The sequence below is a fragment of the Lissotriton vulgaris genome, chromosome 1_1 (genome assembly GCF_964263255.1).
Source record: "Lissotriton vulgaris chromosome 1_1, aLisVul1.2, whole genome shotgun sequence".
In the NCBI taxonomy this organism is placed as follows: Eukaryota; Metazoa; Chordata; class Amphibia; order Caudata; family Salamandridae; genus Lissotriton; species Lissotriton vulgaris.
In genome coordinates, this window is record NC_141685.1 from 120,028,685 (window position 1) to 120,055,536 (window position 26,852).

General features: G+C 45.6%; 1 protein-coding gene across 1 annotated transcript in view; it reads left to right on the forward strand.

Annotated features, from left to right (window-relative positions):
- Positions 1-1,197: 1,197 nt before the first annotated feature.
- Positions 1,198-26,852, forward strand: part of LOC147737710 (uncharacterized) — a gene marked incomplete at its 5' end in the record, with an annotated part of 334,361 nt that continues 308,706 nt past the window's right edge. The window contains 4 exon segments of the mRNA XM_086924964.1: positions 1,198-1,431; positions 1,434-3,457; positions 3,562-3,646; positions 10,638-10,819. Of these exon segments, the coding sequence (XP_086781090.1) occupies positions 1,198-1,431; positions 1,434-3,457; positions 3,562-3,646; positions 10,638-10,819 (2,525 nt within the window).

Below are 26,852 nucleotides of genomic sequence, written 5' to 3' on the forward strand. Positions count from 1 at the left end.
GAAATTCTTTAATTTCTCCTTCCTTTTCTGACTTTGCATGCGTGCTGCACTGTGCAACATGCATACAAAGTGGGAAAAGCTTTCCCTTGTGTCTAGGCATAGTCTTTTGTATAAGAAGTGTGTCTTTCCTGAACAAACCCTATGCTGGACTCACACACACACACACACACCCTAGCGCTCTGGTGCTAAGGTGTGTGAATGGTGCCGGGCTGCTGTAATCAGTGCCAGAGCAAGGGAAAGGGAAGGTAAGAGCACAGCCTCCAGCAGGGGGCTGCACTGCATTGCGTGGAGATTTACTAAATCTCCCCCAAAATGTATTTTACAACTACTTAAACATTGTGAATTCTCATTCCATTATGTTTCAATTTATTAATGTTAAATATCTTTACATCCAACAGAAAACAAGCCTTGAATGTATGAAATGACCATCAATAATGAAGCGAATGCTGTAAATCTTCAATAATAGCAGAAATAATGAGCTACAGTATTCAGGAAAACATCAGCGCAGTCGGCGACAGAGGAACCTGCACACAAACTGACAGATCCCGGATGAAGCATCAAGGGCAGTTCAGTGATTGCAAGAGACTGAGCTGTGCACCTCCACACAACAAGACGAAGAAATTACCTTAGGAAAATTAAGGAAACAACAATAACAAACCGCCGCCTGTATAAACAAGTGTCAAATACCAACTTTGATCATGGTATTGGTATGATGTGTTTAACGCAGTCCTCTTTTTTCTAAAATAATGGCAAGCCATCATTCCGTGCTCTAGGAGAATTGTAAACTCTTTCTGGCTAAACCACAGTAACCATAGAAAAGCACAACAGAGCAGAGCCAGACACCTGATGGGTAAAGGAAAGAGGAGTTTGTCTATCTACAATACAACAGACTGTCCCAATTTGCACCGGCCAAAAGGAAGATACATCTTTACCCGCAAGCGTGCATAGCCATAATCTAATCTAAAGGCACAATCGCCTACAAAGACACCTTCTACGTATTAGGAGTGTGGCAAATATTTGGTGGCTATTGCATTTTATTGTTATAACAGAAATCAAATGTGCATAATACTGCACACATATGAAGTGTGTAAGAAAAACACAAGTGCTTTATCAGCCAGGTTGGCCCATCAGGAAATACAGTCATGGGATGTAGACAAATATATACCCGACCCACAGACACTAACCAAGAAAGAATAATCATACACATGCAGCAAGAGCTTTAGTTTGTCATCACTACTCAAGCTTCTTCAGCACACGTACACAGTACAAAAACTATTCAAGTGCAGTGAATGTGTAAAGAGCTGTAGTCACTTATCAAGCCTTCAAAGTCATCAGCGAACTCACGCAGGAGAAAAACCATTCAAATGCAATGAATGTGTAAAGAGCTTTAGTAAATTATCAGAACTACAAAGTCATCAGCGAACACATACAGGGGGAAAAAAACATTCAAGAGCACTTAATGTGCAAAGTGCTTTAGTCACTTAACAAGCCTTCAAAGACATCAGCGAATACACACAGGGGAAAAGCCATTTCAATGCAGTGAATGTGTGAAGAGATTTAGTCGATTATCAGAGCTACAAAATCATCATCGAACACACACAGGACAAAAACAATTCAAATGCGGTGAATGTGCAAAGTGCTTTAGTAAGTTATCACAACTTCAAAAACATCAGTGATCACACACAGGGGAAAAACCATTTAAATGCAGTGAATGTGTGAAGAGCTTTAATCGATTATCATACCTACAAAGTCATCAGCGAACACACATGGGGGAAAAACCCTATAATTGTAGTGAATGTGACAGTAGTTTTCGCGAGTCTTTAGCATTAAGGAATCATCAGCAAACTCACACATGAGAAAAACCATTCAAGTGCAATGAATGTGGGAAGAGCTTTAGACGATTATCAGACCTACAAAGACATCAGCGAACACACACAGGGGAAAAGCCATTTAAATACAGTGAAGGCATGAAGTGCTTTAGTCACTTTTCAAACCTCCAAAAACATCAGCAAACACACACATTGGAAAAACCATTCAAGTGCTGTGAATGTGTGAAGAGCTTTAGTCAGTTATCACACCTTCAGAGACATAATCGAATACACACAGGGGAAAAACCATTCAAGTGCACTGAATGTGCAACGTACTTTAGTCACTTATCAAGCCTTCAAAGACATAATAAAACACACACAGGGGAAAAGCCATTCAACTGCAGTGAATGTGGGAAGAGCTTTAGTCAATTATCAGAGCTACAAAGTCATCAGCGAACACACACAGGGGAAAAACCACTCAAGTGCACTGAATGTGCAAAGTGCTTTAGTCACTTATCAAGCCTTCAAAGCCATCATCAAACACACACAGGGGAAAAGCCATTTAAATGCAGTGAATGTGTGAAGAGCTTTAGTCGATTACCAGAGTTACAAAATCATCAGCGAACACACACAGGGGAAAAACCATTCAAGTGCACTGAATGCTCAAAGTGCTTTAGTAAGTTATCAAGCCTTCGAAGACATCAGCGAACACACACAGGGGAAAAGCCATTCAAGTGCAGTGAATGTGGAAAGTGCTTTAGTCAGTTATCAAACCTTCAAAGTCATCAGCGAACACACACAGGGGAAAAACCATTCAAGTGCACTGAATGTGCAAAGTGCTTTAGTGAGTTATCAACCTTCAGAAGACATCAGCGAACACACACAGGGGAAAAGCCATTTAAATGCAGTGAATGTGTGAAGAGCTTTAGTCGATTATCAAACCTACAAAGTCATCAGCGAACACACACGGGAGAAAAACCCTATCATTGTAGTGAATGTGACAGTAGTTTTCGCGATTTTTCAGCATTAAGGTATCATCAGCGAACTCAAACAGGAGAAAAACCATTCAAGTGCAATCAATGTGGGAAGAGCTTTAGTGAGTTATCAACCCTCCAAAGACATCAGCGAACACACACAGGGGAAAAGCCATTTAAATGCAGTGAATGTGCAAAGTGCTTTAGTGATTTATCAAGCCTTCAAAGACATCAGCGAACACACACAGGAGAAAAGCCATTCAAGTGCAGTGAATGTGCAAAGTGCTTTAGTCAGTTATCACACCTTCAAAGTCATCAGCGAACAACCACGGGGGAAAAACAATTCAAGTGCAATGAATGTGCAAAGTGCTTTAGTCATTTATCAAGCCTTCTAAGACATCAGCAAACACACACAGGGGAAAAGCCATTTAAGTGCAGTGAATGTGTGAAGAGCTTTAGTCAGTTATCACACCTTCAAAGTCATCAGCAAACACACACAGGGGAAAAACCCTATCATTGTCGTGAATGTGACAGTAGTTTTCGCGACTCTTCATTATTAAGGTATCATCAGCGAACTCACACAGGAGAAAAACCATTCAAGTGCAATGAATGTGAGAAGAGCTTTAGTCAAATATCAGAGCTACAAAGTCATCAGCGAACATACAGGGAGAAAACATAGAAGGCACTGAAAGTGTGAAGGGCTTTTGTCAATTTTTGATCCCACACAGCCCTCAGTGAATACACTTCTTCATTTAACTCACATTGAAATAATCCTATAGATGCAGGGACTCTGGAATGAACTTAAGAACAGACAAAAATAATATTGGCCCATCTGAGGACATAGACAAGAGCAGAACAGTGCAGGTATTGTGAGAGGAATGGATTACGGAAAAAGATAAAATTCTAATTATGTGGGACTTTGAAATAGCAAATGATAGAAAGCCCGACAAGCAGTAAAGACGAAAAACAGATAACAGTATTTTCAGAATTATAAAAGTGTATGTTTCCAGTGATTGTTCACTTCCGTACACATAGTAAAGTGACATGTTGTACCAGGATACACAGTGGGAGACAAGCACAATGTGGATTAAAAGAAAATAAACATTGTTCATTTTTATTTGGTGAAGACGAGATCCAAAGAAAAACATTCAATCACACCTGACAACACTACCTGTAAAAGCAACACTGAACAATACTGGGACTAACAGCAGTATTTTCAGCTAACTTGTCGGATTAGTGATAAAACCTATAAACCCAACACACCCAGAGTGGACATGTTGTCAGGGCTCTGGAGATGGGAAACGTATTAACAAATGGCACTGCAGTATATGTAATGAACTAAAGCGAAGCACAAGTGTTCAAGAAATAACCTATTATTAGATATAAAAGAGCATGTACCTTGACTGTTATCGGTTGATGGATCAGCTCGTGCCTCAGGCCTTATAATTAAGTGTGACCCGTCGTTCCTCTCCGACTTGGCTCTCCCTATTCATTTTGTGACTTGCCAAACTCTACTTTTTACCAGAATTGAGCCATTGTAAGCAGCAGACCCTGTTTGAAGAATGAAGCGAAATAGCGAAATCCCACATCAAAAGCATATATGTGCCGGGACAATACGTTGCACTCCCAGCAACTCGTCTTCCACACTAGATTGTCCCTTGTCCACAAATGTTCTAAATGATTTGTCATATGAATTCCAGAAGTGGCAGTGACATTCATGAGAGAAATGGAAGGAGGGGGAACGGCACGTTATTTGTACTCTCCTAAAAATAGAAGAAGCAGCCAAATACATGTCAATGCATGACATCACCAGAGAAACGGGCTGAACCCCTGTGAATTTATATATTTATTTTTAATACCTATAGACCCATGTCATGCCAATAAATATGGCACAAGTAAGGAAAATAGTGAACGAGCCCATTATCATATGCAAAGCACAGTGACGTCACATGTAGTGACATCACAAGAAGTGATGTCAGGCCCTTATAATAATTTTCACGTGACAGGTTGACGGCCTGTTTTAAAAACAAAAAACAAGAAACATAAAATAATGTAAAAATACGTTTTTGGTTTCAGTTTTTATACATCTTGTGTTTTTCCCACTATTAGTTTGCAACTAAACTCGGAAATGACTGAAAGTGTAAATATTTTTAAACAGATATGCGGAACTTGGAAATTACATTTTTAAACAGTTTTCAGTGAATAAAAAAAATGTGCATTACTTTGCGGTTGTTTCCTGATGTTATTCTTTATCCAGTCCCAAAGTGTTTCACATTTACAATGTATTAAGCAATAGAATGGCTAATTTTGTCAAGTTCTTTCTTCCTCTCTTGCGCCCCTCACACAAACACTCGGAGGCCTGTGTCTGCAGTGCTGTGGCACAAAGTAACAATTATCAGTCGCAGGCTAAGGAGCTAGATGGAACTGAGACCTCTTTCTAGATAATAGTGGGGGGACCCCTTCAAACTGTGGCGACCCTCCGACTTGTGCCGTGCTGATAAAGCAATAGTGAATTTGAGTAATTTATGATGAATTGAAATGAAAGAAAGAGAAGAAGAGAGCGAGGTGCAGGATATATTAAAGAAAATGAAAAAAGAGAAACAAGACTTTACCCTGTTCTGTGTACAAGCACTTTACGTAAACAAGTTGTGCTGTGCATTGTGAACAGGCTGTCACCCCCCTTTGTATGTAAATGAGCTACTGTGACCAGACACCCCAGGCTCCCATCTCTTTTAGCGCGGATGATAATGTGAGCACTGTAAGGTAATCACAAACTAGGGCTATATTGAGAAACAATCGGCTTCCAGGTCGCACAGCTGTGGTTATGTAGTTCTTTATTTGTTTTTTTATTTTTATTTACTTTAATTTGCAGCATTTCTCCAGGTTAATTTTTCTCAGTGTTACGCGTCAGGTCGCTCACCGCTCTCCATCAGTTAAACGTGAGGTTTGATGTAGGATTTGTTGTTTGCGTCCCTAGACCATGTCCCAATCCCTTTGTCCTTGATTTGTCGGCATGGGTTTTGTCCACACACTGGTCTAAGACAGGCCCTCTCAAGGTAGAGGTAAGGCGCTGCAATAGGAATAATAAATAAGACATATATGAAATTGTATGTAAACAAATATGTGCCTTTCAGTTATCAGGCACCACCAGCCTCACACCTACACATGTTATTGAGCACCAGACTAAAGTCACTCCTCCCTATATTAATATGTGCCATCTGTAATCGGGCTGATGGTTCCGCTGATTCGCACAGCAAATTCAGTTTCCGGGACTGTACGCATTGGCCTAAATTTTAATTGCTGAAGTTTCACACAGTTTCGCTGATGCACACAGCTTATAAGGTTTGTGGATATTGTGCACTGTACGCAGATCACTGAAGTTCACCTTTAAGTCGTAACTAGGTCAAAACATAGTACATACATAATGCAAAATGTCACTGCCCCTCCCTTATTTTTGATATCTCCAGGAGTTCCTCCTCTCTCGTGAAAGAAGGTTTTCACACATTATGCTCGTGTCTGTGGCACTTCCTTAAGTGCAGAGAGGAAAGCCTCATGGTTAATGCATTGTTTGGGCTCTGAGGGACAAGAATTCTTTGAACACCTTCCTGAACTCTCTGCTAGTGACTCTGACACTCTTAATGAATACGAGATCTGCTTCAAAAAGTTGGACTTGCACTACCTCCCCAAAGTGAGTACTGTCCTTGAACGATATTACTTCAGGAGAAGAATGCAAAGGCAGGATGAGTCAGTCGAACAGTACATAACTACCTTGCGCAAATTGGCTTCCACGTGCAATGTTGGTGCAGCTTTAGAGGAGCGCTTAAGAGATCAGTTTATGTTGGGATGCGCCTCAACAAAACGAGAAACGCCCTGTGGCAAAAAGACATGCCCTCGCTTCAAGAATTGCTGACCATAGCCAAAAGTCATGAGCATTCAAAACCATGTGTTGATATTATACGCAAAGACAGTTCAGGTAACATTAATGTCAAAGTAGTGGTGGATAGATTCTTTAAACCCAAATCGAGCACCACTTCAAAGCCCTTTAACACAAAGAATTGTCAGGGAAAGTGCTTCAGGTGTGGCAACTCTGGCTATATGGACAACTTTAACCCGTTGTGTGCGTCGGATGGCCCCAGGCCATCTGACGTCACAGTGAGCATGTGCGGAGGATGGCCGGGGGCCGTCCGTACCGCACCCGCTCATTATTATGCCCGCACAGTGGCGAAATTGGTGCCGCAGTCAACAGGTTAAAGACTGCCCAAGCTGGAAGGCCATGTGCAAAACTTGTGAGAGAAAAGGTCACATCTCAAAGAGCTGGAGAATGGGCAACAAGCATAAAAAAGTCAGGGAAGTTGATCTTTTGAAGATTTGGAAGGAATCAATATTCTCCCAGTCACAGGGAATGCTAGGGATGGCCCTCAAGAGCTAGTTTTGATCAATGATGCTCCGGTGAGCATTCTCTTTGAGTCTGGGGCCAAGATACTGCTAGTCCCCAAAACATTTCATGAGCGTAATCTGCTGGGCAAAGTCACCCTGTTGAAGCCAGATATTAGACCAATAGGTTAAGGTGGGGGTGACTATTGAGTTGCTGGGTTATTTCTGGGGCACGATTAACTTCAAAGGGAGAGTCATCCTTGGTAAAATCTATGTCTTGATGAAAGGGGACCAGCTCATAAGTTGGTTCCATCAATGTGATCTAAATATCTGCCTTGATCCCAATGAGATCTGTCTGCCTAAAATAATTACCACCAGTTAGGGTTGTTAGTAATGCTAATCGAGACTGGATCAAGGAATTCCCTGAGGTCTTTGCTGGTGAACTGGGTTTGTCTCACAAACCATGTACATTGGATAAAGGTCAAATGTAACGCTGTTCCAAAAACAGTTAAGGTCAGGAATGCACCACTGTAAGTAAGGGAGAGCATGAAAGTTGAATTAGAAAATCTCTTAGCCAAGTGCATCATTCACACTGACCCCAACACCACCCTCAGCGGAACCCTCATCTACAGGCCCCCCGGACCCTGACCGCAGTTCAGCGACTCCATCGCCGACCTCGTCAGAACCCACTCCCTCACCTCCACGGACTACATCCTCCTCGAGGATCTGAACTTCCACCTCAAGAACAACGACGCCAACTCCACCACCCTGATCGCCAACCTCGCCAACCTCGGCCTCAGACAACTCGCAACCTAGGAATCATCCTCGACTCGACCCTCTCCATGACCAAGCAGGTCAACTCCATATCCTCCTCCTGCTTCAATACCCTCCGCATGCTCCGCAGGATCTCAAGTGGATCCCCACCAAAACGAAAAGAACGGTCACCCAGGCCCTCGTCAGTAGCAGGCTAGACTACGGTCACGCACTAAATGCAGGAATTCCAGCAAAACTCCTAAAGCGGCTTCAACGTATCCAGAATGCCTCGGCACATCTAATCCTGGACGTCCCCCGCCGCAGCCACATCACCCCAAACTCGGCCTCAGACAACTCGTCACCGCACCCTCCCACGCCGCCGGACACACACTGGACCCCATCTTCTCCACAAGCCCCCTTGTCTCCTTCGACCATACCACGGAACTCCACTGGACCGACTACCTCTGCATCCACCTCACCTTCAGGAAGCCCACCATGCACCACCGCACCCAACAGATGCCCAGCAGTTGCTGGAGCAGAATCACCGAAGGCCAACTAACCCCCACGCTCTCCCAGAACCCACCAGCCGACACCACCGACCACAACACCGCTGCACACATCATCAGACGATAGATCGACGACTGCACCAACATCCTTGCCCCGGTCAAGAAACCCTCCAACAGCCGCACCAACAAGAAAGCCATCTGGTTCACTGAAGAATTCTAGACCTCCAAACGAACATGCCAGAAACTGGAGAAAAAATGGCGCAGTGAACGAACACCGGACAGCTACACAGCCCACAAGAACGCCACATGCAGATACCACCACCTCATCAGATGCATCAAAAGATCCTCATTCAAAGACCGCCTTGACAACAATGCACACGACAGCAAAGAGTTCTTCAACATCGTGAAGGAACTCTCCAACCCCAGCTCCAACACCAACGACATTCCTCCCTCGCAAGATCTGTGCGACTTGCTGGCCACCTTCTTTCATCACAAGATCTCTGACATCCACGACAGCTTCAACATCACGACCCCCCCAACAACAGATCCCTCCCCTCCTGCATCCACCACCTGAACCAGCCGCCTGATCTCCTGGACCAACATCAGCGACAACGACACACGCAGGATCATGAATTCCACCCACTCTGGATCTCCGTCAGACCCACGCCCGCACCACATCTTCAATAAAGCCGACACAGCCATTGCACCCCAACTCTGGAAAGACATCTCCTTTGAGACAGCAACCTTCCCGGAAAGTTGGAAGCACGCCGAGATGAACACCCTGCTGGAGAAGCCGAAGGCAAACCCCAGGGACCTCAAGAACTTCCGGCCAATGTCCCTGCTCTCATTCCCGGCGAAAGTCATCGAGAAAGCCGTCAACAAGCAACTGGATCATACAGGACAACAGAGAAACAGCTGCTCTCACCCTCCTGGACCTGTCAGCCGCCTTCGACACAGTCTGCCACCACACACTCTGAACACGCCTCCACAAAGCCAGGATCCAAGAGAAGGCCCTGGACTAGACCACATCCTTCCTCTCTGGCAGAACACAGAGCATTGCCTCTTGCTCTTCTGCTTCGAAGCCACCAACATCATCTGCGGCGTACCCCCGGGATCATCCCTCAGCCTGATGCTGTTCAACAGCTACATGGCTCCTCTAGCCCATGTTGCCCGACAACAAGACCTCAAAATCATCTCCTACGCCGACGACACCCAGCTGATCCTCTCCCTCACCAAGGACCCTCGGACCGCCAAAACCAACCTCCACGAAGGAATGAAGGCAGTCGCCGAATGGATAGGAACAGCCGACTTAATTTGAACTCAGACAAGACGGAGGTCCTCATCCTCGGTTCCAACCCCTCAGCATGGGAAAAAATCTGGTGGTCAACCACACTGGGAGCAGCACCTACACCCACCGACCACGCACACAACCTAGGAATCATCCTTGACTCCACCCTCTCCATGACCAAGCAGGTCAACTCCGTCTCCTCCTCCTGCTTCAATACCCTCTGCATGCTCTGCAGGATCTACAAGTGGATCCCCACCGAAACGAAAAGAACGGTCACCCAGGCCCTCGTCAGTAGCAGGCTAGACTACTGCAACGCATTAAATGCAGGAATTCCAGCACAACTCCTAAAGGGGCTTCAACGTATCCATAACGCCTCAGCACGTCTAATTCTGGACGTCCCCCGCCGCAGCCACATCACCCCCACCTGAGAGACCTGCACTGGCTCCCCATCAACAAGAGGATCACCTTCAAGCTCCTCACCCACGCACACAAGGCCACAGCGCCTGGAGACCCTCACGGGTGAGTAGTGCGCTTTACAAATGGATTGATTGATTGATTGATTCATTGATTGATTCATTGATTGATTTATTGATTCAAGAAGTTGAAGCAACGGAGTGGGTCTCTCCTGTTGTTATGGCCCGCAAAGCCAATGGGGAGGCCAGGCTTTGTGTCAGCTCGAGGGAGCTCAACAAAGCAGTTATTGTAGATCATTACCCTTTACCCAACATAACTAAAATTTTGTGTTCTCTTGAGGGGGCAAGGCATTTTTATTCCTTGGACTTGACCTCCGGCTATCACAAGGCCAGCCATCACTCTTCTTCAGAACATTCAGAATATTCACTCTTCCCAGGACCGTACCTCCTGTGTAACATCCTTTGGTACCTTTAGATTTCTAAGAATGCCTTTCGGACTGATTTCTGCATCATTTTTTCAGAGGGCGATGACGGTCATTCTTGGAGGCCTTCAGGGTATCAAGGTGTACCCAGATGATGTGCTCATCTTTGGTGTCGATTTTGAGAAGCATAATGGGAGGCTGAGATCAGTATTGAAGAAGTTACGTGATGCTGACCTCATCCTTAGGGCTGAGCAGTGCAAATTTGGTGTCAAAGAAATAGAGTACTTAGGGCGTTTTGTGTCTGCTGCAGGCATCAAACCCAAAGACTCATTAGTAAACACCATTTGTAATTTGCGCACCCCTTTGAACAAAAGAGTTTGTAAAGTTTCTGGGAATAGCTGAATTTTATCACAAGTTCGGAAAAGTTCGTTTGAGGTCTCTCCTCCAGAAGGGAAGCATATTTGTTTGGTCCAAGTGCTGTAGGGAAGAATTTGAGTGCATTAAGAAACATCTGAATGGGTAACCTTTTCTAGGAAGTTTTTACTTCACAAAGGTATCTTATCTCATGACTGATGTCAGCTTGAAGGGGTTAGGAGCAGTTATTTTGCAGAAGGTTGATGGGGAGGTTAAAACGATTCTTTTTGTCTCTAGGCCCTTGAGGGCTGCTGAATGCAACTGTTCTGTTGTAGAGAAAGAAGCTCTGGGTATTTTCTGGGTGGTGCGCAAGCTGAGAAATGTTTTGTGGGGGAAAAAGTTCAGAATTCTTACTGACCACAAACCTCTTAAGGAGGTCTTCTCCAAGAAAGGCATAACTTATGTTATCACGACATCAAGGTCAAAGAAATCCCAAAGTACGGCATTGACCGCGAGGTGCGCCGCATTCGGGTGCGGAGTCAAAACAGACCCACAAAGAACAGTACCTTGGAAAAGCAAAAACAAAGACAGCTCGCAGCGTCGAGGAGATGTGGCGTCGTTGGCACTGTGCGGCATCGGTTCCTTGCTTCGGGGGAGGCGACTAGTCAGGTCCGCGATGCTTGGCAAAGCAAGGGAGGCGTTGGTTCCTTACCGGAGAGGAGGTGACGTCACAATGGTGCCGAAACCACAGTTCCGTTCACAATGTCGATGGATTCTTGACCACCCATGTTGAGGATCGGCTCCATGATAATATCAGCTTTGGAGTCGATGCGGCACAGCAGCTGGCGTCGGGCCTATGTCACAAAGTCGGAGCAGCGCTCAGGACTTGTGGCATGTTACGATGTCGCTCGCTGGTGTCGATGTGGCACCGTGGCCGTCGTCGGGTCTACGTTGTAAGTGAGAGCAGCTCTTGCGGCTTCGATGCAGATTACGGCGTCGCTCGCCGGCGTCGGTGTTTCAATTTCCTTCTGTAGCAGCCAGAAAACCAAGTTCCAGATGCAGGCAAGCAGAATAGGTGAAGTCTTTGTATCCCTCAGGCTTCAGACAGGAGACAAGCTCAAATTCATGCCCTTGGAAATTTTCTGCAAGATGATGAAAGTTTCATAAAAGTCTTTTCTCCTTTCCTTGGCAATAAAGAAACCACTGCAGGCCATCCCGAGCAAACAACACACTGGCATAGGGGTAGTCAGAAACTCCTGCCGATTCTCTGGTCTTCTCCGTGGCAAAAGGTCCATCTTGATTTTCAGAAGTGATCTAACGTTCTTGGGTCTGGGTTCCCCTTTTTATACACACAAATCCTTTGTCTCTGACGGCAGAGAGTGTCTGTACCTAGTCTAAACCAGTTCTTGGTGCATCCTGCCAGTGCAAAACGTCTTCCTTTGTCAGTGTGGGCCAGGGTCATCAGACGCACCACAGGAGGTGGAGCCAGCATTGTGGAAGGTAGGCACAGCCCTATTCAGGCCCAGGTGCTACTCCTCCCCCCACTCCCAATGCAGATAGGTCTATTCAGCCTTGTGCTGACTCACCCTGTCTCCTGGAGCCACCCCAGCCCCTGTCACTCACAAACCAGACATGGAATACACAACCTAGCAGAGGCAGGCTTGGATGGTTAGGCCTGAGACATACTTTACAAGCTGCTTCTGCGGGTGGCACAATCAGTACTGCAAGCTTAACAGCAGCATTTGACTTACAGGCCCTGGACACACGTAGTGTAGTGTACTAGGGACTGACATGTAAATCAAATAAGCCAATCATGGAGTCACTAATCCATTACATCAATTTAACATAGGGAGCACTTGCACTGTGGCACTGAATAGCAGTGGCACAGTGCCCAAAGCATCTAAGCAGCAAAAACATATAAAAAACAGAAAAGACAACAGGGAAAAATGGAAGGGAGACTCACGCCAATGGTACCAGGTCTAACAGTGGACAGTATTGAGGACTGGAAAGAGAGAAAGAGGTGATGAAAAAAAGAAGGATCTGGTATGATAAAAGTAGGGCTGTGAAGAGAACAGTGGTCGACGTGGGAGACTGGATCAAGATCAAGTCTCCCTTATCCAAATTCGGTTTTCCGTTTAAGGTTATCACGGTTTTCAAAATGCAATAAAGACCAGTGACCATAGAATTTGGAATCTAAGTTGAGTGGTGAAGTGCCAGGCTAGTGCTAGTTTTGATACTAGCACCACAACAGGTGGGCCTAATTCGGGTTCTGAGGTGGGAGAGCCTGTTGCACGCTCCATTTTGTGAGGGCAGATATATCAAAGGACGACCACAGCCCCCAGAGACAAACGGAAAATGGTAAAACCATCACTTCAGTTGGTTTATGGTTTGAACCCACTTCCTTCGCTGCTGTGTGTGGCAGGTCTGCATATAGGAAGCAACTGCCTGGTAAATCTCCACACGATCAGTTCTATAACATAAGAAAAGTACTGCACTGCAGCATCTCAGATTACGTGTTAGAAAAAGTGAAAGTAGGTAGTACCTTTGGATTTTAAGCAGCATATCACACAGCAGCATAACACGCATAAATGAATCTGTGCCCCCTTATGTATGGGGACATGTGTCAGATCCGCCTCCAGGGGCTTTAACCATGATTTAGTAAAGGCCCCCAACGGAAGAGTTCCTAATCTGAACATGAGATATAAAGCCATTTTCTCAGCAGGGAACAGCAAGTTCAAGACCTGCTCCAGGCGCGGTTCACATTTTACTTTCTGGTAATTAGTCGAAAGGATGCCTTTCCTGGCTTCTTGCTGGCGCCACATGAATGCCCAATATTTCTTTTTAACCAGTTCTAGGGTTGCCTTATTCATCAGTTCCAGATTATTCTATTGCTCTACTCAACTAGTGTATGTTAGAATGTTCTCAGCGTGCTTGAACCAGGGTAAACTATTGAAATTCTGCATTGTTGCAGTTCCTTCAGGACCATTCTAAATGAGGCAAGAGCTGGAGTCCACCACACTCGCACCTGGTGTCTTATGGGGTGAGATCCTCTGGGGAACACCAGCTCAGCTCTTAATACTGTCATTGGGGTGCCAGGACCCAGGTTTACTACATGTCACAAGAAGATGTTTCCCAGTTTAAGAAGAGCCTGAACTTTCATAAAATCCCACAGTTCAGTACCATAAGGGCAGGCCACCCGTTTATTTGTCTTGAATGTGTCAGTGCTAGTTTTATTGGTCTCTTGTTGCTTGAGTTAGCAAAATGTAGAATAGTGGCGTCAAGTTTGTTTCCGCCTCCGCCACATGAGCTTTCCAATATAAATGGTCATCCATTCGTTTGCCGAGGTAGTCATGTTTTAAGTCGCTTAGTTGATTTACCATTAATCCTGAATGTCAACAATAACTTTGATTTAGGAATAATTATCATATATTTTTCACTATATTGATTATTAACTTCTGTACCTTACAGAACAGCTCGAAGCCTTCCAAAAGTTGATGCATTGATTTTTCAGTACGCGCTAATATTACTGCATCATCTGCAACCAGCCGGATCAGAATATTCTCCTTCTCCAATATCGGAACATCAAGACGAAGATTCCCGAGAGAATCTGTTCCATTGATGTGAATGTTGAATAAAGCTGGGGCAAGTAGGTAACCCTGCCCAACGCCAATGTTTATATTCAAAGTCTCCGTGCATTATCCTTGTACACCAAATCTTACTCTGGAATGATTGGCGCGGGGCAGATCCTTTCGGATACTCAAATAGTTGCTTGGGAACCTCCTTCCTCCAGGAGACTCTAAAGGACTGAGGGCGACAGAATAGAATGCTGTTTTTGGGTCTCTGAAGACCAAGTAGAGAGGGGAGTTTCCAGGGACACGTACTTCATACAGATCATGTACAACCTCAGAGCCTGGTCGATTCTACTTTGGCCTTTTCAGGATCGGGCCTGAGGGTTAGATAGAATATTGTTCTCCTCTGTCCAGGTCTCGAGTCGTGACTGTAAGAGTTTCCCAAAGATTTTCCTGATGTTGCCTAATTGGGAATTTAGCCGATAGTTGGAGGGGTCATCTCTCCCCCCTTTCTTGTGAATCACCACAGTTATGGAAGACTTCCATGATTCTGGATTCACACCAAGAGTCATTACGGTGGAAAATAACGCTGTTAAAGACCCTGAAGCACTGAACGTCTTAACTGGCCCTCCCTCCTCTCCTCTGAATCCATGCAATAACGCCTCACGAAGGTGTGGAGGAGGTTAGCCCATGTCACCGCACAGTAAATCTCAGCCACAGGAACTCCCCTGACAAGTGCTGATGCGGAGGACTCTGCTCTCGGGGACTGAGCGCAGATTCCCTCAGTCAGTTCCTTTGTGATGCACAAGATGATGCATTGAGATAAGGTCCTCTTCTAGGCAGAGGTGCCCTTCTTGCAGCCTCTACAGTCCGCACCTAGGGTCAATATAAAAATAGACTTCCTTTTGGGGCTCTTACTGATATGATCTCGCCTCCTTTGGGGGTAGAAGGTGGGAAAGGTGACAGATCGCCTCAGATGGAAAGAGGTCACCACCTTGGGAAGGAGAGGCGATGTAGTTCTGAGGAATAATTCCTCCAGGAAGAAGCATGTGAAGGGCGGCCGCACGCTCAGTGCCTGTAACTCACTGATGTGCCACAACGAAGTGATGCTACAAAGAGAAAAAAGGTATGCCCAAACTGCTAGAGCAGGAACCTGGGGGAACAGCAGATAACAAGTAGCAATGCTTCGCTGTAGACTGATTACTGAAAAATACCAACTTGATGATTGTATGGATGTCGCTGCTCTCCACGAGCGGTCCATTTACCAGAAATGTACAGTTTTAACATTTGCTGACATAACTTCGACAATTTGGAAAATACAGTTCAAAAGCAACGATAAAACAATCACACTTGGTTCAATCTATTCACGGAATTTAGCAAATGAAATCAGCTATAATGTTGATATAAAGTGCTCAAGATGTGAACAGCTTTTCATGTGAATAAAGAAGTGAGGGGTGCATCGAGACAAAGTGAAGACGTATGACTCGACTCCTCGAGTGACTTCCAGGCACTATAGACACTCCATTTAGTTCTAAGGTTTGTAAACTGTCTTAGTTCATAATAAGTCTACAGCAAAGCATTGTTGTTTGTTGTACATCATCAAAATAATAGCAATAAAAAACGGTGTACAGGATCAGTAACCATAGCTGGTATTTGTGGAAGGGCTCAGAAATGTGAAAACAAGTCCATTGACGCATAAGAAAGGGAATAGGTGCAAAGGTATGTGCCAGCCTCATCACAAATCTTACTATGATTGGAGATTCATGAGGCATGCTGAACCCTTCGTCTACTGCACAACTCTGCAGGACCAGCGACAGAGCACAATGGAAACCTTCTGAAACGAGAGCCTTCGAAGGGTCCACGGTATGATTAACACGTCAGGCGATGTATGAATTTTACCTTCCAGAATAAACTGACTAGGTGCACCAGTCATGGTGGATGTTCCTGACAACTAGAGGAATTAAGGATATGGGAAGAAAGGTGTAGTGAAGCGGAAAACTCCACCTCAACCGAAATGTGTCCCCCAACATTTCCCATAGTGTAAACTTGAGGACACTCAATTGTGGACAATGGGCGTTATCTCAAGTTGCAAATCGTTCAACCTGAGGGGGACCCACAGGGCTAACATGTTCTTCACTAGAATCCAAAAGGAGATGCTGCTCGTGGTTGGCAAGATGAAGCCAACTCAGGCAGAGAGCTGACCAGATGGTTGGCATCTAGCTTGGTTCCATGCTGGTGCACGTAGAACCCAGAGACTGGCACATTTGTGCTGCCAGAACTTTACTTTTTTGATGTTCCAGTGGCACAACGTACCACTGCATATTTATAAGGCCACGTAAAGCTTTTCATGGCCTTATAAATATGTGCCCCTTTCACGCAGAAAACTGCAAGAAACGGGCGTTCCATGGATGTTACTGTGGGTGTTCCCAGACAACACTCATGCAACATGACGTATTCCCAGATTTACGAGAGATTGTGAACCCGGGAATACGTCAGAATCTAACGCCCCCCCGGGGTGGTGTTAGGGAGGCGCAACTAGGAGGTTTATTATTACTTCTCCTCGTGCTTTGCGTTTTCTATTAGTGCTTCATTCCGCAGCACACATAGAAATAGGAAATCGCCTCTTGTGATTGACTTTGTGCAGGAAGGTCTCCCTTCCTGCACAAAATCAATCAACCCTGCAACACAGGCACCCTTGCATTGCACCATGGAGAAAGGCTGCCTGTATTGGCGCATGGCAGCCCATTGTGCGCCTGCGCTGGGCAAAAGGACAGGAATGCGTGGTATAACATAGATACGGCACACTCCTGCCCTTTTGTTCTGACGTAGAGCAGTGCTGCAAGATGGCCACATCTATATCGACACAAGATGTTTGGAAGAAAGAGCCAGACCACCCGTAGGATCATGAGACCACCATGAGCCAGACCACCCGTAGGATCATGAGACCACCATGATCCAGATTAACCCCTCCCTCCCATAGGATCATGAGACCACCATGAGCCAGACCTGATTACCCCACTCGTAGGATCATGAGACCACCATGAGCCAGACCAGATTATCTCCCGCCCGTAGGATCATGAGACCACCATGATCCAGATTAACCCCTCCCTCCCATAGGATCATGAGACCACCATGAGCCAGACCAGATTACCCCACCCGTAGGATCATGAGACCACCATGACCCAGAGCAGATTACCCCCCACCTGTAGGATTGTGAGACCACCATGAGCCAGACCAGATTACCCCCCCCACCCCCCCACCCGTAGGATCATGAGAGCACCATGAGCCAAATCATATTACCCCACCCGTAGGATCATGAGAACACCATGAGCCTGACCACCCATAGGATCACGAGACCACCTTTAGCCAGAAAAGATTACCCCACCAGTAGGAACACGAGACCACCATGAGCCAGACCAGATTACCCCACCCATAGGATCATGAGATTACCATAAACCAGACCAGATTACCCCACCCATAGGATCATGAGACCACCAGGAGCCAGAGCAAATTACCCCTTCTCCCTCCCATAGGATCATGAGACCACCATGAGCCAGACCAGATTACCCCTTCTCCCTCCCATAGGATCATGAGACCACCATGAGCCAGACCTGATTACCCCACCCGTAGGATCATGAGTCCACCATGAGCCAGACCAGATTACCCCTCCCCATCCGTGGGTTCATGAGACCACCATGAGCCAGACCAGATTACCCTCCCTCCCATAGGATCATGAGACCACGTGAGCCAGACCAGATTACCCCACGTGTAGGATCATGAGACCAACATGAGACAGAACAGAACCCCACCCATAGGATCAAGACCACCATGAGTCAGACCAGATTACTCCTATTAAAGGGAACTAAATGCCCTTTGGATGTAGTCACTTGTGGTCGCAAGCCACTGAGTCACCTCTAAGCAACTCTTCACTGAGAAACAAGGAAATAAGATATGAGATGACAAAGATGACGTTTGGAGTGGCATTTTATTTGTTAGGTTTAAAGTACATCAGAAAATACATTTATTAATTTAATTAGCATGAGCAGAAAAAAGTTGAAAGCCTGACTTTACTCCGTCAGGAATAAAAACGCAAGTTCACATTTATAATGTGCAAGAGCCTAGAAGACATGCTGGAATTAGGACCTGTAAAACTGTATAATTGAAATCAGTAAGAGATTCAAAAGACACAGAATGCATTCTATGAGAATATAGCGCCTAGAGACAAGCTTTTCGAAAGAGAACTAGCCATGCAAGATTAACATTTCAAGAGACCCTAAATGCAAGGAATTGGGTGTGGGTGAAAAATACCGAGTATAGTTAGAGATTTAAAAAAGGCAAATAGGTTATCTAGACTGGGAGGTATAACCTGAGAGGTAGGCTTGAAGTCTCAAGTCAGATAAATGGCCGGACGGAGAGCCCACTCTTGTGCCAGGCACTTGCAGGACAGTTCTGGCTCCTATAGGGTGTGCTGGGACTATTATACCTGTTTAGAGCAAAAATGGTCAGACCGCATTGACGTAGGTAATGGTGCAGGTGTTTGACCTCACTCCTACAGCATGACCACACGGCTACAGTGGTGGTGCTAAAGTCCTGAGAACACCAAAGTGGCAGGCCAGTGTGTCAGGTGTTTGGGGGTGGTGGTCTGTCATGCTTGATCGCAAAATATAAACAAAGAATATATGTAGCGTACATATCTCTAAAAATACATATGAGACCAGAACTTAAAGGCAGGTGTTACCATCACAAGGTGCTGCTGCGGTTGCATCTGAGCAAGTTTGGAACATTGCATACTAAAAAATGAATTAAACAATACTTGTGAAATGACAAGAGTGTACCAGCTGGGCCCCGTGTGGGGGTGTGAAGCGCCTGTACTTGTAACTATGAAAAGTTTCTGTGGTTCTGCGGTAGCCTAAGCTACAACACCGGGCTGTGCACGAAAGAAATGCATTTTCAAGAGCATCAAGGCCTAGTAGATTTTATTATCAAGAAAAGGTAACTTTTGAGGCAGTGGGCTTTGGTTTAAGCCTATATGCAGGGTTTCAAGGGGTATGTGGGCTGTTACTTACTGACTGTTTATGGTAGGGATGGGCAAACTAACTTAAGACGTTAAAACTTGACCCTCCAACATATCCCTTCTCTTGTTCATTGTTTGAACACATCACTTCTAACTGTATGTATACCTTGCTCTTTATCTCGGCATATGTTCCAAGGTGTGCCATTAGCATAGAGGCACGGGTATTCCCTATTTATTTGTGTTCTTAGCTCAACGTATTTCACCATCCCCTTAACCAGAGTGTTATAAGGAGCTATGGTATAGTCTATCCCTGCTAGAGGTGGAAGCGGGGGAGCAGTATGTTCTTAGTAGGTGATGTTGGGAGGGGTCTTCTGCAGGTGTGAGCTCAACTATCTCGAACAGTGCTAATATATTCCTATTCCTTGGTCTACTGACCCTACGCATGGACTTCATGTATACCCCTTTCTTGGCTTTGTTCATCCCTGAGGGGAGGTAGTGATTGAAGAGTTTGAAGAGTCAGTAGGAGGTCAGCAAACCCACCACGATGGCTGGAGAAAGTAATCGGAGACTTCCAAAAGCGTATGGAAATTTTTATTGTTAATCAATTGAAACCAATAATTAGCAAGCTAGATAAAGCAATAAATGAACTAGCCAAGCAGGGTAGATGCAAGGGAGCACCTGATAGTATTCAAATTGCAAATCGCCCAGCAGTGGGGACTAGGCCGGAGGTCCATGTAGTGGGCAGAAATGGTTGTGTGAGCAATGAACATTGTAACATGGTAGAAGTTCATGATACACCTACGACTGCAGCGCAGGGAGAAAGGGGTAACACCAATCAAGGTGGAAAAAAGGCCCAGGAAAAGTCATCTCAGAGTACTAATACCACACTCTCACAACCAGGAAATGCAAAAGAATCATGGTTGCTCAGAGAAATCCCAGTCCAGGTATGAAACTTTAGACATTCCCACAGACTATGTACCGACACCCATCCATCTACCACCTGAAGCATGCCCCTATGTTGTTGTCTTTTCTGGTGTTCAGTACTCAGGGACGGGGAAAGAGAGTCACATGCTGAGTTAAAAACAAAAATAACTAAGTGGCTGACTATACATAGGCCCCTGAGGGGAGGAGAATGCGGGGAGATCTTACTCGTAAGAAGAACAAACTGGTTGGGCAGCAGGAGGAAAGATATCACAGGAGACTGCATTGTGGTAAACTTCAGGGACCCTGACCTAGTGAAATACATTTTGTGTGGACATAACAAAAATAACACCAGCACCATATGCTCCTTACCACTAGGATATTTTTACCCAAGGAGACGTGCTCAAAATCCCCTGTACTTTGCCCAAGATAGACTAGGTTCTTCGGGAGTAAGAAACTGGCCAAGAAACTGGCCTGGAGTGGAAGAGCAGAGAGGGCAGGATTATGCATCATGGGCAAATAGATTCAGTCCACTACAATCCATGGAGGAACTAGACTGACTACCCCAACAAGCCCCCGAAAAGGTGACCAAAATGACAGAGAATAAACCAAGGGTTCACATGGCTCTAGAAAGTAGCCCAGTAGAGAGGTTGGATGCACCACAGACACGCATATGCACGGGTGACCAGGAAATGCCTAAGGGTAGTGCAGTAGACCCAAGAACACTAACACAGGGCGAAGAGGAGGGGAAAGTACCGAGAGAAGGCCTGAGGATACTATCTTGGAATATTGCTGGCCTAGCAGGGAAATTTGACAATGTTGACTGGATAAACAATCTCCCAGGGTTTCATATCTTAGCCTTCCAGGAGACCTGGGCGGTAGAGCCATCCCCTACCAACTAGAGGGGTATAAATGCTTTTTTGTCCCGGCAATTGAAGGAAGATCTGGCAGGGCAAAGGGTGGATTCGCTTTATATGTTGATCTAGAGTTAGAAGGCTCATGGTCACAACCCTTATGGTCATCGCACACTGTTCAGGCGGCTGAATTCCAGGGGCCGGGGTTAAGGCTGCTGATATTTAATGTCTATAATTCTGTGTCTGGGGAAGGTAATCAAACTGCAATACAAGAATTAGATTATAGGCTCAATTGCGTCACTAAACTACAGAGAAAGGGCGGAGAACCAGTAGTTTTAATTATGGGTGATCTAAACTGCCACCTCTGCCCCAAACTGCTCCCTGCAAACGCAGATTGGTCCTCATGCCCGATAGAGAGTGGGACTCACTTTGAGCACAACCAGGAGGGGAAAACCCTCATGAAGTTAGTGGATACCCACGCCTTAACAATAGATATGGTGACCCCTGGTAGGGATGGCTACCTTTCACCAACATTCAAGGGCAGAGGTTGCCACTCTATTATAGATTACATGCTGATTTCCTCCTTTGATAAGGACAGGGTCAAGGAGGTGAGAATAGATTGGAACCCTTTTAGCGACCACAACCCATTGACCGTGGAGTTAATACACAGCACCCGACCCACCAGAAAGCAATTGGCAGCCATTGAGCTGCGCCCAACGGATTAGGGGAGACGGCTCAGATGGGCTAAAATCAATGCAGAGGAGTTCTACCGAACCTTGATAAAAGATAGCAAAAAACAGATTGATGATTGCCTTGACCCCTCAGTAGATGGTGGGGTGTTAGTTTCCGTGTTTGAGTCACTAACCAACATGGTAGGTGAACTCCTGAAAGTAAATGGGCCAAAAAAAATGGAAACACAGCCATGCTGGTTTGACGCCGAATGTGCGAAGGCACTCAGGGCCCTAAAATCATGTCTTAAAACCCTTCCTAGAGATAAACAGAATGTAGCCTCATGTAGAAATGCATACAAAATAAAGGTAAAGCAGAGCAAGCTCACACTACAAGCAGAAGTCTGGGCGGACCTGAGAGAAGCTGGGGAACACAGGGACTTTAACACATTTTGGAAAATAATTAACGGACCCTGTTTTCAAGATAGAAACACCCCGGCCGTAAGTAATAACATCCTTCCAGAACAGTGGGTGGCACATTTTAGGAGCCTTTACAATCATTAGGGCGATAAGGCGTCCAAAGGGGGCTGGGATGGGCCGCGAACCAGTGAGGTGGAATTTTCACTCCAGGAAATCACTCAACCAATAAGAGGGCTAACCCGGAATAAAGCCCCCGGCCCTGATGGCACTCCTCCCGATCTTTATCTAAGTAATACCGACCTTTGGGCTCCTATTATGACCAGGGTGTTGAATGCAGCTATCAGGTCGGGTCTGCCACGATCTTGGTCTACAGCACCCTATTGTCCCTATTTTCATAAAAGGAAGTAGGGAGAATCCTCAATGCTATAGACCGATATCACTGATAGATGTCTCAGCCAAACTGTTGGGCAGGGCAGTTCTAAGTCGCCTGATGTCATGGGCAGAAGAACACAACATTATAGCCGATACCCAATATGGCTTCAGATCAGGCAAATCAACAAGCGATCAATGCCTTAATCTCTACTTATTAGCCGCCAAATACACTAGGGCTAGTAAGGGTACGCTCTATATGGGCTTTATGGATTTGGCGGCAGCCTTCGATAATGTAAATAGGAGGAAACTGTGGGAATTGATGAGTAACCTGGGAATTGATCCTGGACTCATTAATATTCTCAAGGAATTACACTGGAACACCATTCCCAAGGTCCGCAACAACGCGGGGGGGAGCACCGATCCCTTCCCGTGCACTAGTGGAGTGAGGCAGGGGTGTATCCTTGCCCCATTTTTGTTTTCACTTTACATTAATGATTTGGAGAGAAGTTTGGTTGCCCTAAATGTGGATTGCCCTAAAGCAGGAAAGCGCCACATTCCGGTTCTGCTATATGCAGACGACGCTGTTCTGCTTGCCAGGACAGCTCTGAGCTTGCAACATCTCGTTGATGGGTTTGTGGCCTTCATGGACAAACTAGATCTGTCCGTGAATCTGAGCAAATCCTATGTGATGATAGTTGGCAAGAAACCATGGGGGAAATTTTTATTCAAAATAGGGTCCCTTAAACTAGAAACTGTAAGCTCCTTCTCTTACTTGGGCCTTCTGTTTGACAGGGATATAAAGTTTGACCTCTTAATAGAGGAAAGATGCAGAAAGTTGGTCTCTGCAAACGGGGCGATTTCTAATTTTGCTCGTAGACTGGGCCGGTGGTCTCCAGAACAGGTGATGAACTTATATGTAGCTATTAGTACCGCAAAGGCTTTATACGGCGCAGAGGTTTGGGGTTTTAGGGATGCAAGGTCTCTACAACTGGAGGAAGATAAATTCCTAAGGAGGATATTGAAGATACCCCAAGGCACCTCAGCAGGTATAGCTCAGACTGAACTGGGGATTCCATATATCACTGACCTGGTGAAGGTGAGACCTATTACGACATGGCTTAGGTTATGGGCTAATCCTGACGCGGAATTAAGCAGACAAATAGTCAGTGACTGCTTGCAAAAGTTCAATAACCTCCATATCCCATGGCTGAGGTACATTAAAGAGACTCTAAGGTCCATCAACCATTTACTACTCTTCAGTGACCCGACCTCCATCACCACAATATGTAGACATCAAATTAAAAGAGAGCTACTAGATAAATTTGAAGAACAAAGATTAAACTCTGAATTTTTAAAAAAAAATCAGTTGTTACACATCATTTAGTGAGTAATGGAGTAGGTATGGAGCCCTATTTATTTTTAATGCACAACCATCAGGATAGATTTTTAATGTGCCGTTTTAGGCTCAACTTGTTACATCATATTTTAGCTTATCCCTCAGGTTTTACGGTGACAGTTCAGCAGAAGGGTGCCTGCGGCTGCGACAATAGGTCTCCGCAGGACACCCTTCATTTTGTACTTTTGTGTTCTTTTTATCAAATGCCCCGACGGAGATTTCTTGTTGACATTTTAAAAGAGGCCAAAATCCGTCAAGCCAAAGATTGCCCTGACTTTTTTTTACAAATGGCTATTGATACACGAACTCTGTGCTCTATTGTAAACTTTTGGAAGGTGGCAGTAAGACTTAGGAAAACTAGAGACTGAGCTCTGATGATTGAAATGTTTTTAAATATCTCTTTTAATATGTTTTTAATCCTGCTCGGTTCAGAATTGTAACAAATGTATTTTCTATTTTGTATAATGTAATTTTTATATTGTACTTTTTATGATGATTTCCAATCATCGAAATAAAGATTTACTGAACTGAACTGATCTACTATTCAAATTCACTCTGCCTGTACCCTCCACTAGACAAGTGGGAGAAGGCCTATATCTAAGAAGAAAGGTATGCACTAATGAGACCCGTGTATTCATTAGCAAAGCAGACCTTGGCCTCAGAAGAAACAAAATCTAAGAGAGGCCTTTTCTCTGAAATAGCAAAGGATTCTTTTTGATTACGATTTAAAATGGCACCCATATAAAAAATGGTGCTGCAAATGCAAACGTACATAAAACAATGTGAAAGCATTGTAAAGAACAAATATATACAATCATATTTTATACACATTCCATATTCTCATCATCAGGAAGGGAGGCTGAAAGAAGGGAAGCGTCTCGAAGATGCCCTCATCTACTTGCATGAGGTCTTCTACTTCCTTCTGCAGCATAATCGGAGCAATTGTGTCATGAATCCACATACTTTTCTTAGGAGTAAGAACGGTGGCACAATAAGAGCAAGAGAAGGGAAGGCACTGGACGAGACATCAAAATCACAATGAAATAAATCACCTTTACAAGGATCCAACCCGAACTCCAGTTCCCACTTTCCATTCCTTTAACATTCTCTAGGATGTCTAAAATGTGTTGGGTGATGTTCCTTTCCATATTGGTGATCCCGATTACACACTGATCTCCGACTACCGCACACACACCACCGCTCTTAGCCAAGATACAATCGACTGCATATCTAGAATATATTTGCATACTTTCCAGTTGGGTGGTGATGTCACACGAAGCTGCTACCGTAGAGTTAGACTGCATCTGCAGCTTACATCCAATAGATTATCTTGCTCTTTCACTCCTGGCCACAGCAGTACCACCAAAGGTAATAATGGAGGAAAGAATATACCCAACAGTCATACATGAAATAACAAGGATTAAATGAGGTAAGTTCAAGAGATTAATTTGTTGACATCCATCGGTCAGAACAAGGAAGTCAGACAAAGCGGTCGCTCCCCACGCTTCCTGGTATCGTAGCGCTGGACTGCTACATTGCCTGCATTTTCAATTGTGCCACATTGGTATCGTAGCGCTATATCGCATTGCCTGAGTGTTTGCTTGTGCCGGATTTGTGTCGTAGCGCTAGATTGCACTTCCCAGACTGTGCCCCAATCTCGCCTTGTTTTGCTTTTGTTTCTGCTGCCATTTTGTTGTTTGTTTGCCTCCCAGCCCGTCTCTCCACCCCGCTCCCGCCTCCCAGCTGCTCCTCCCTCCCACAGATAGCAAAGGAATCATCCTGCCTGACCTAGCGCTGTGACCGCCCTGACTCCTGCAGAAGCGGTCGCTCCCCACGCTCCCTGGTATTGTAGCGCTGGACCGCTACATTGCCTGCATTTTCAATTGTGCCACATTGGTATCGTAGCGCTATATCGCATTGCCTGAGTGTTTGCTTGTGCCGGATTTGTGTCGTAGCGCTGGATTGCACTTCCCAGACTGTGCCCCAATCTCGCCTTGTTTCGCTTTTGTTTCTGCTGCCATTCTGTTGTTTGTTTGCCTCCCAGCCCGTCTCTCCACCCCGCTCCCGCCTCCCAGCTGCTCCTCCGTCGCTCCGCCCCCCCACTAACCACTTATGTCAGAACAGCCTACGCGCAGCGTTCACAAGCCGCGGATGCGCCCCATGCGCGCCGAAGGTGCGCCAAAGGTAAGCCCGTCTACGCCCGTCCGCGCCAGGACCGCGCCCAGCGCCAGACCCTCTGGCCCCCGCAAAATCCAGTCCACCCGCATAACGTACAACGCCGCAACCCTCTCAGCCCTTAACCCTGGCCGACCAACAAACTGCTACCAAGCCGTCCCAGGACACACCCACGGACCCTTCACCTGCCATATGTGGAGAAGTGTGGCTCACAGGTTAGTGAGGCAGACCCTGATGCAGAGGTCAGACCCGGGACCAGGGTTCAATTCCCGACGCGGCAGGGTCTGGAGCTCAAAATGTCCACGGACTCGATAATTCTCGCCTCGGTGCCTACTCGAATCATGGGTTCACACTCTGCAACTCTGGGCAATAGCTTGCTTAATCTCCACTACGGCCCCCGCGATGGGATGCCTGGTCTTCACCTTGGGGATGCCCAGTAGGGGTTATCTTGCAGGGAAAGCCAGGACGGGTTCCCAAAGCAAGCGCTAAGAGACCTGTCGGTGATTTGGCGCTATATAAATCGAAATTAACATAACATATCATAACATAACACTCCTGCAAGTTCGACTGC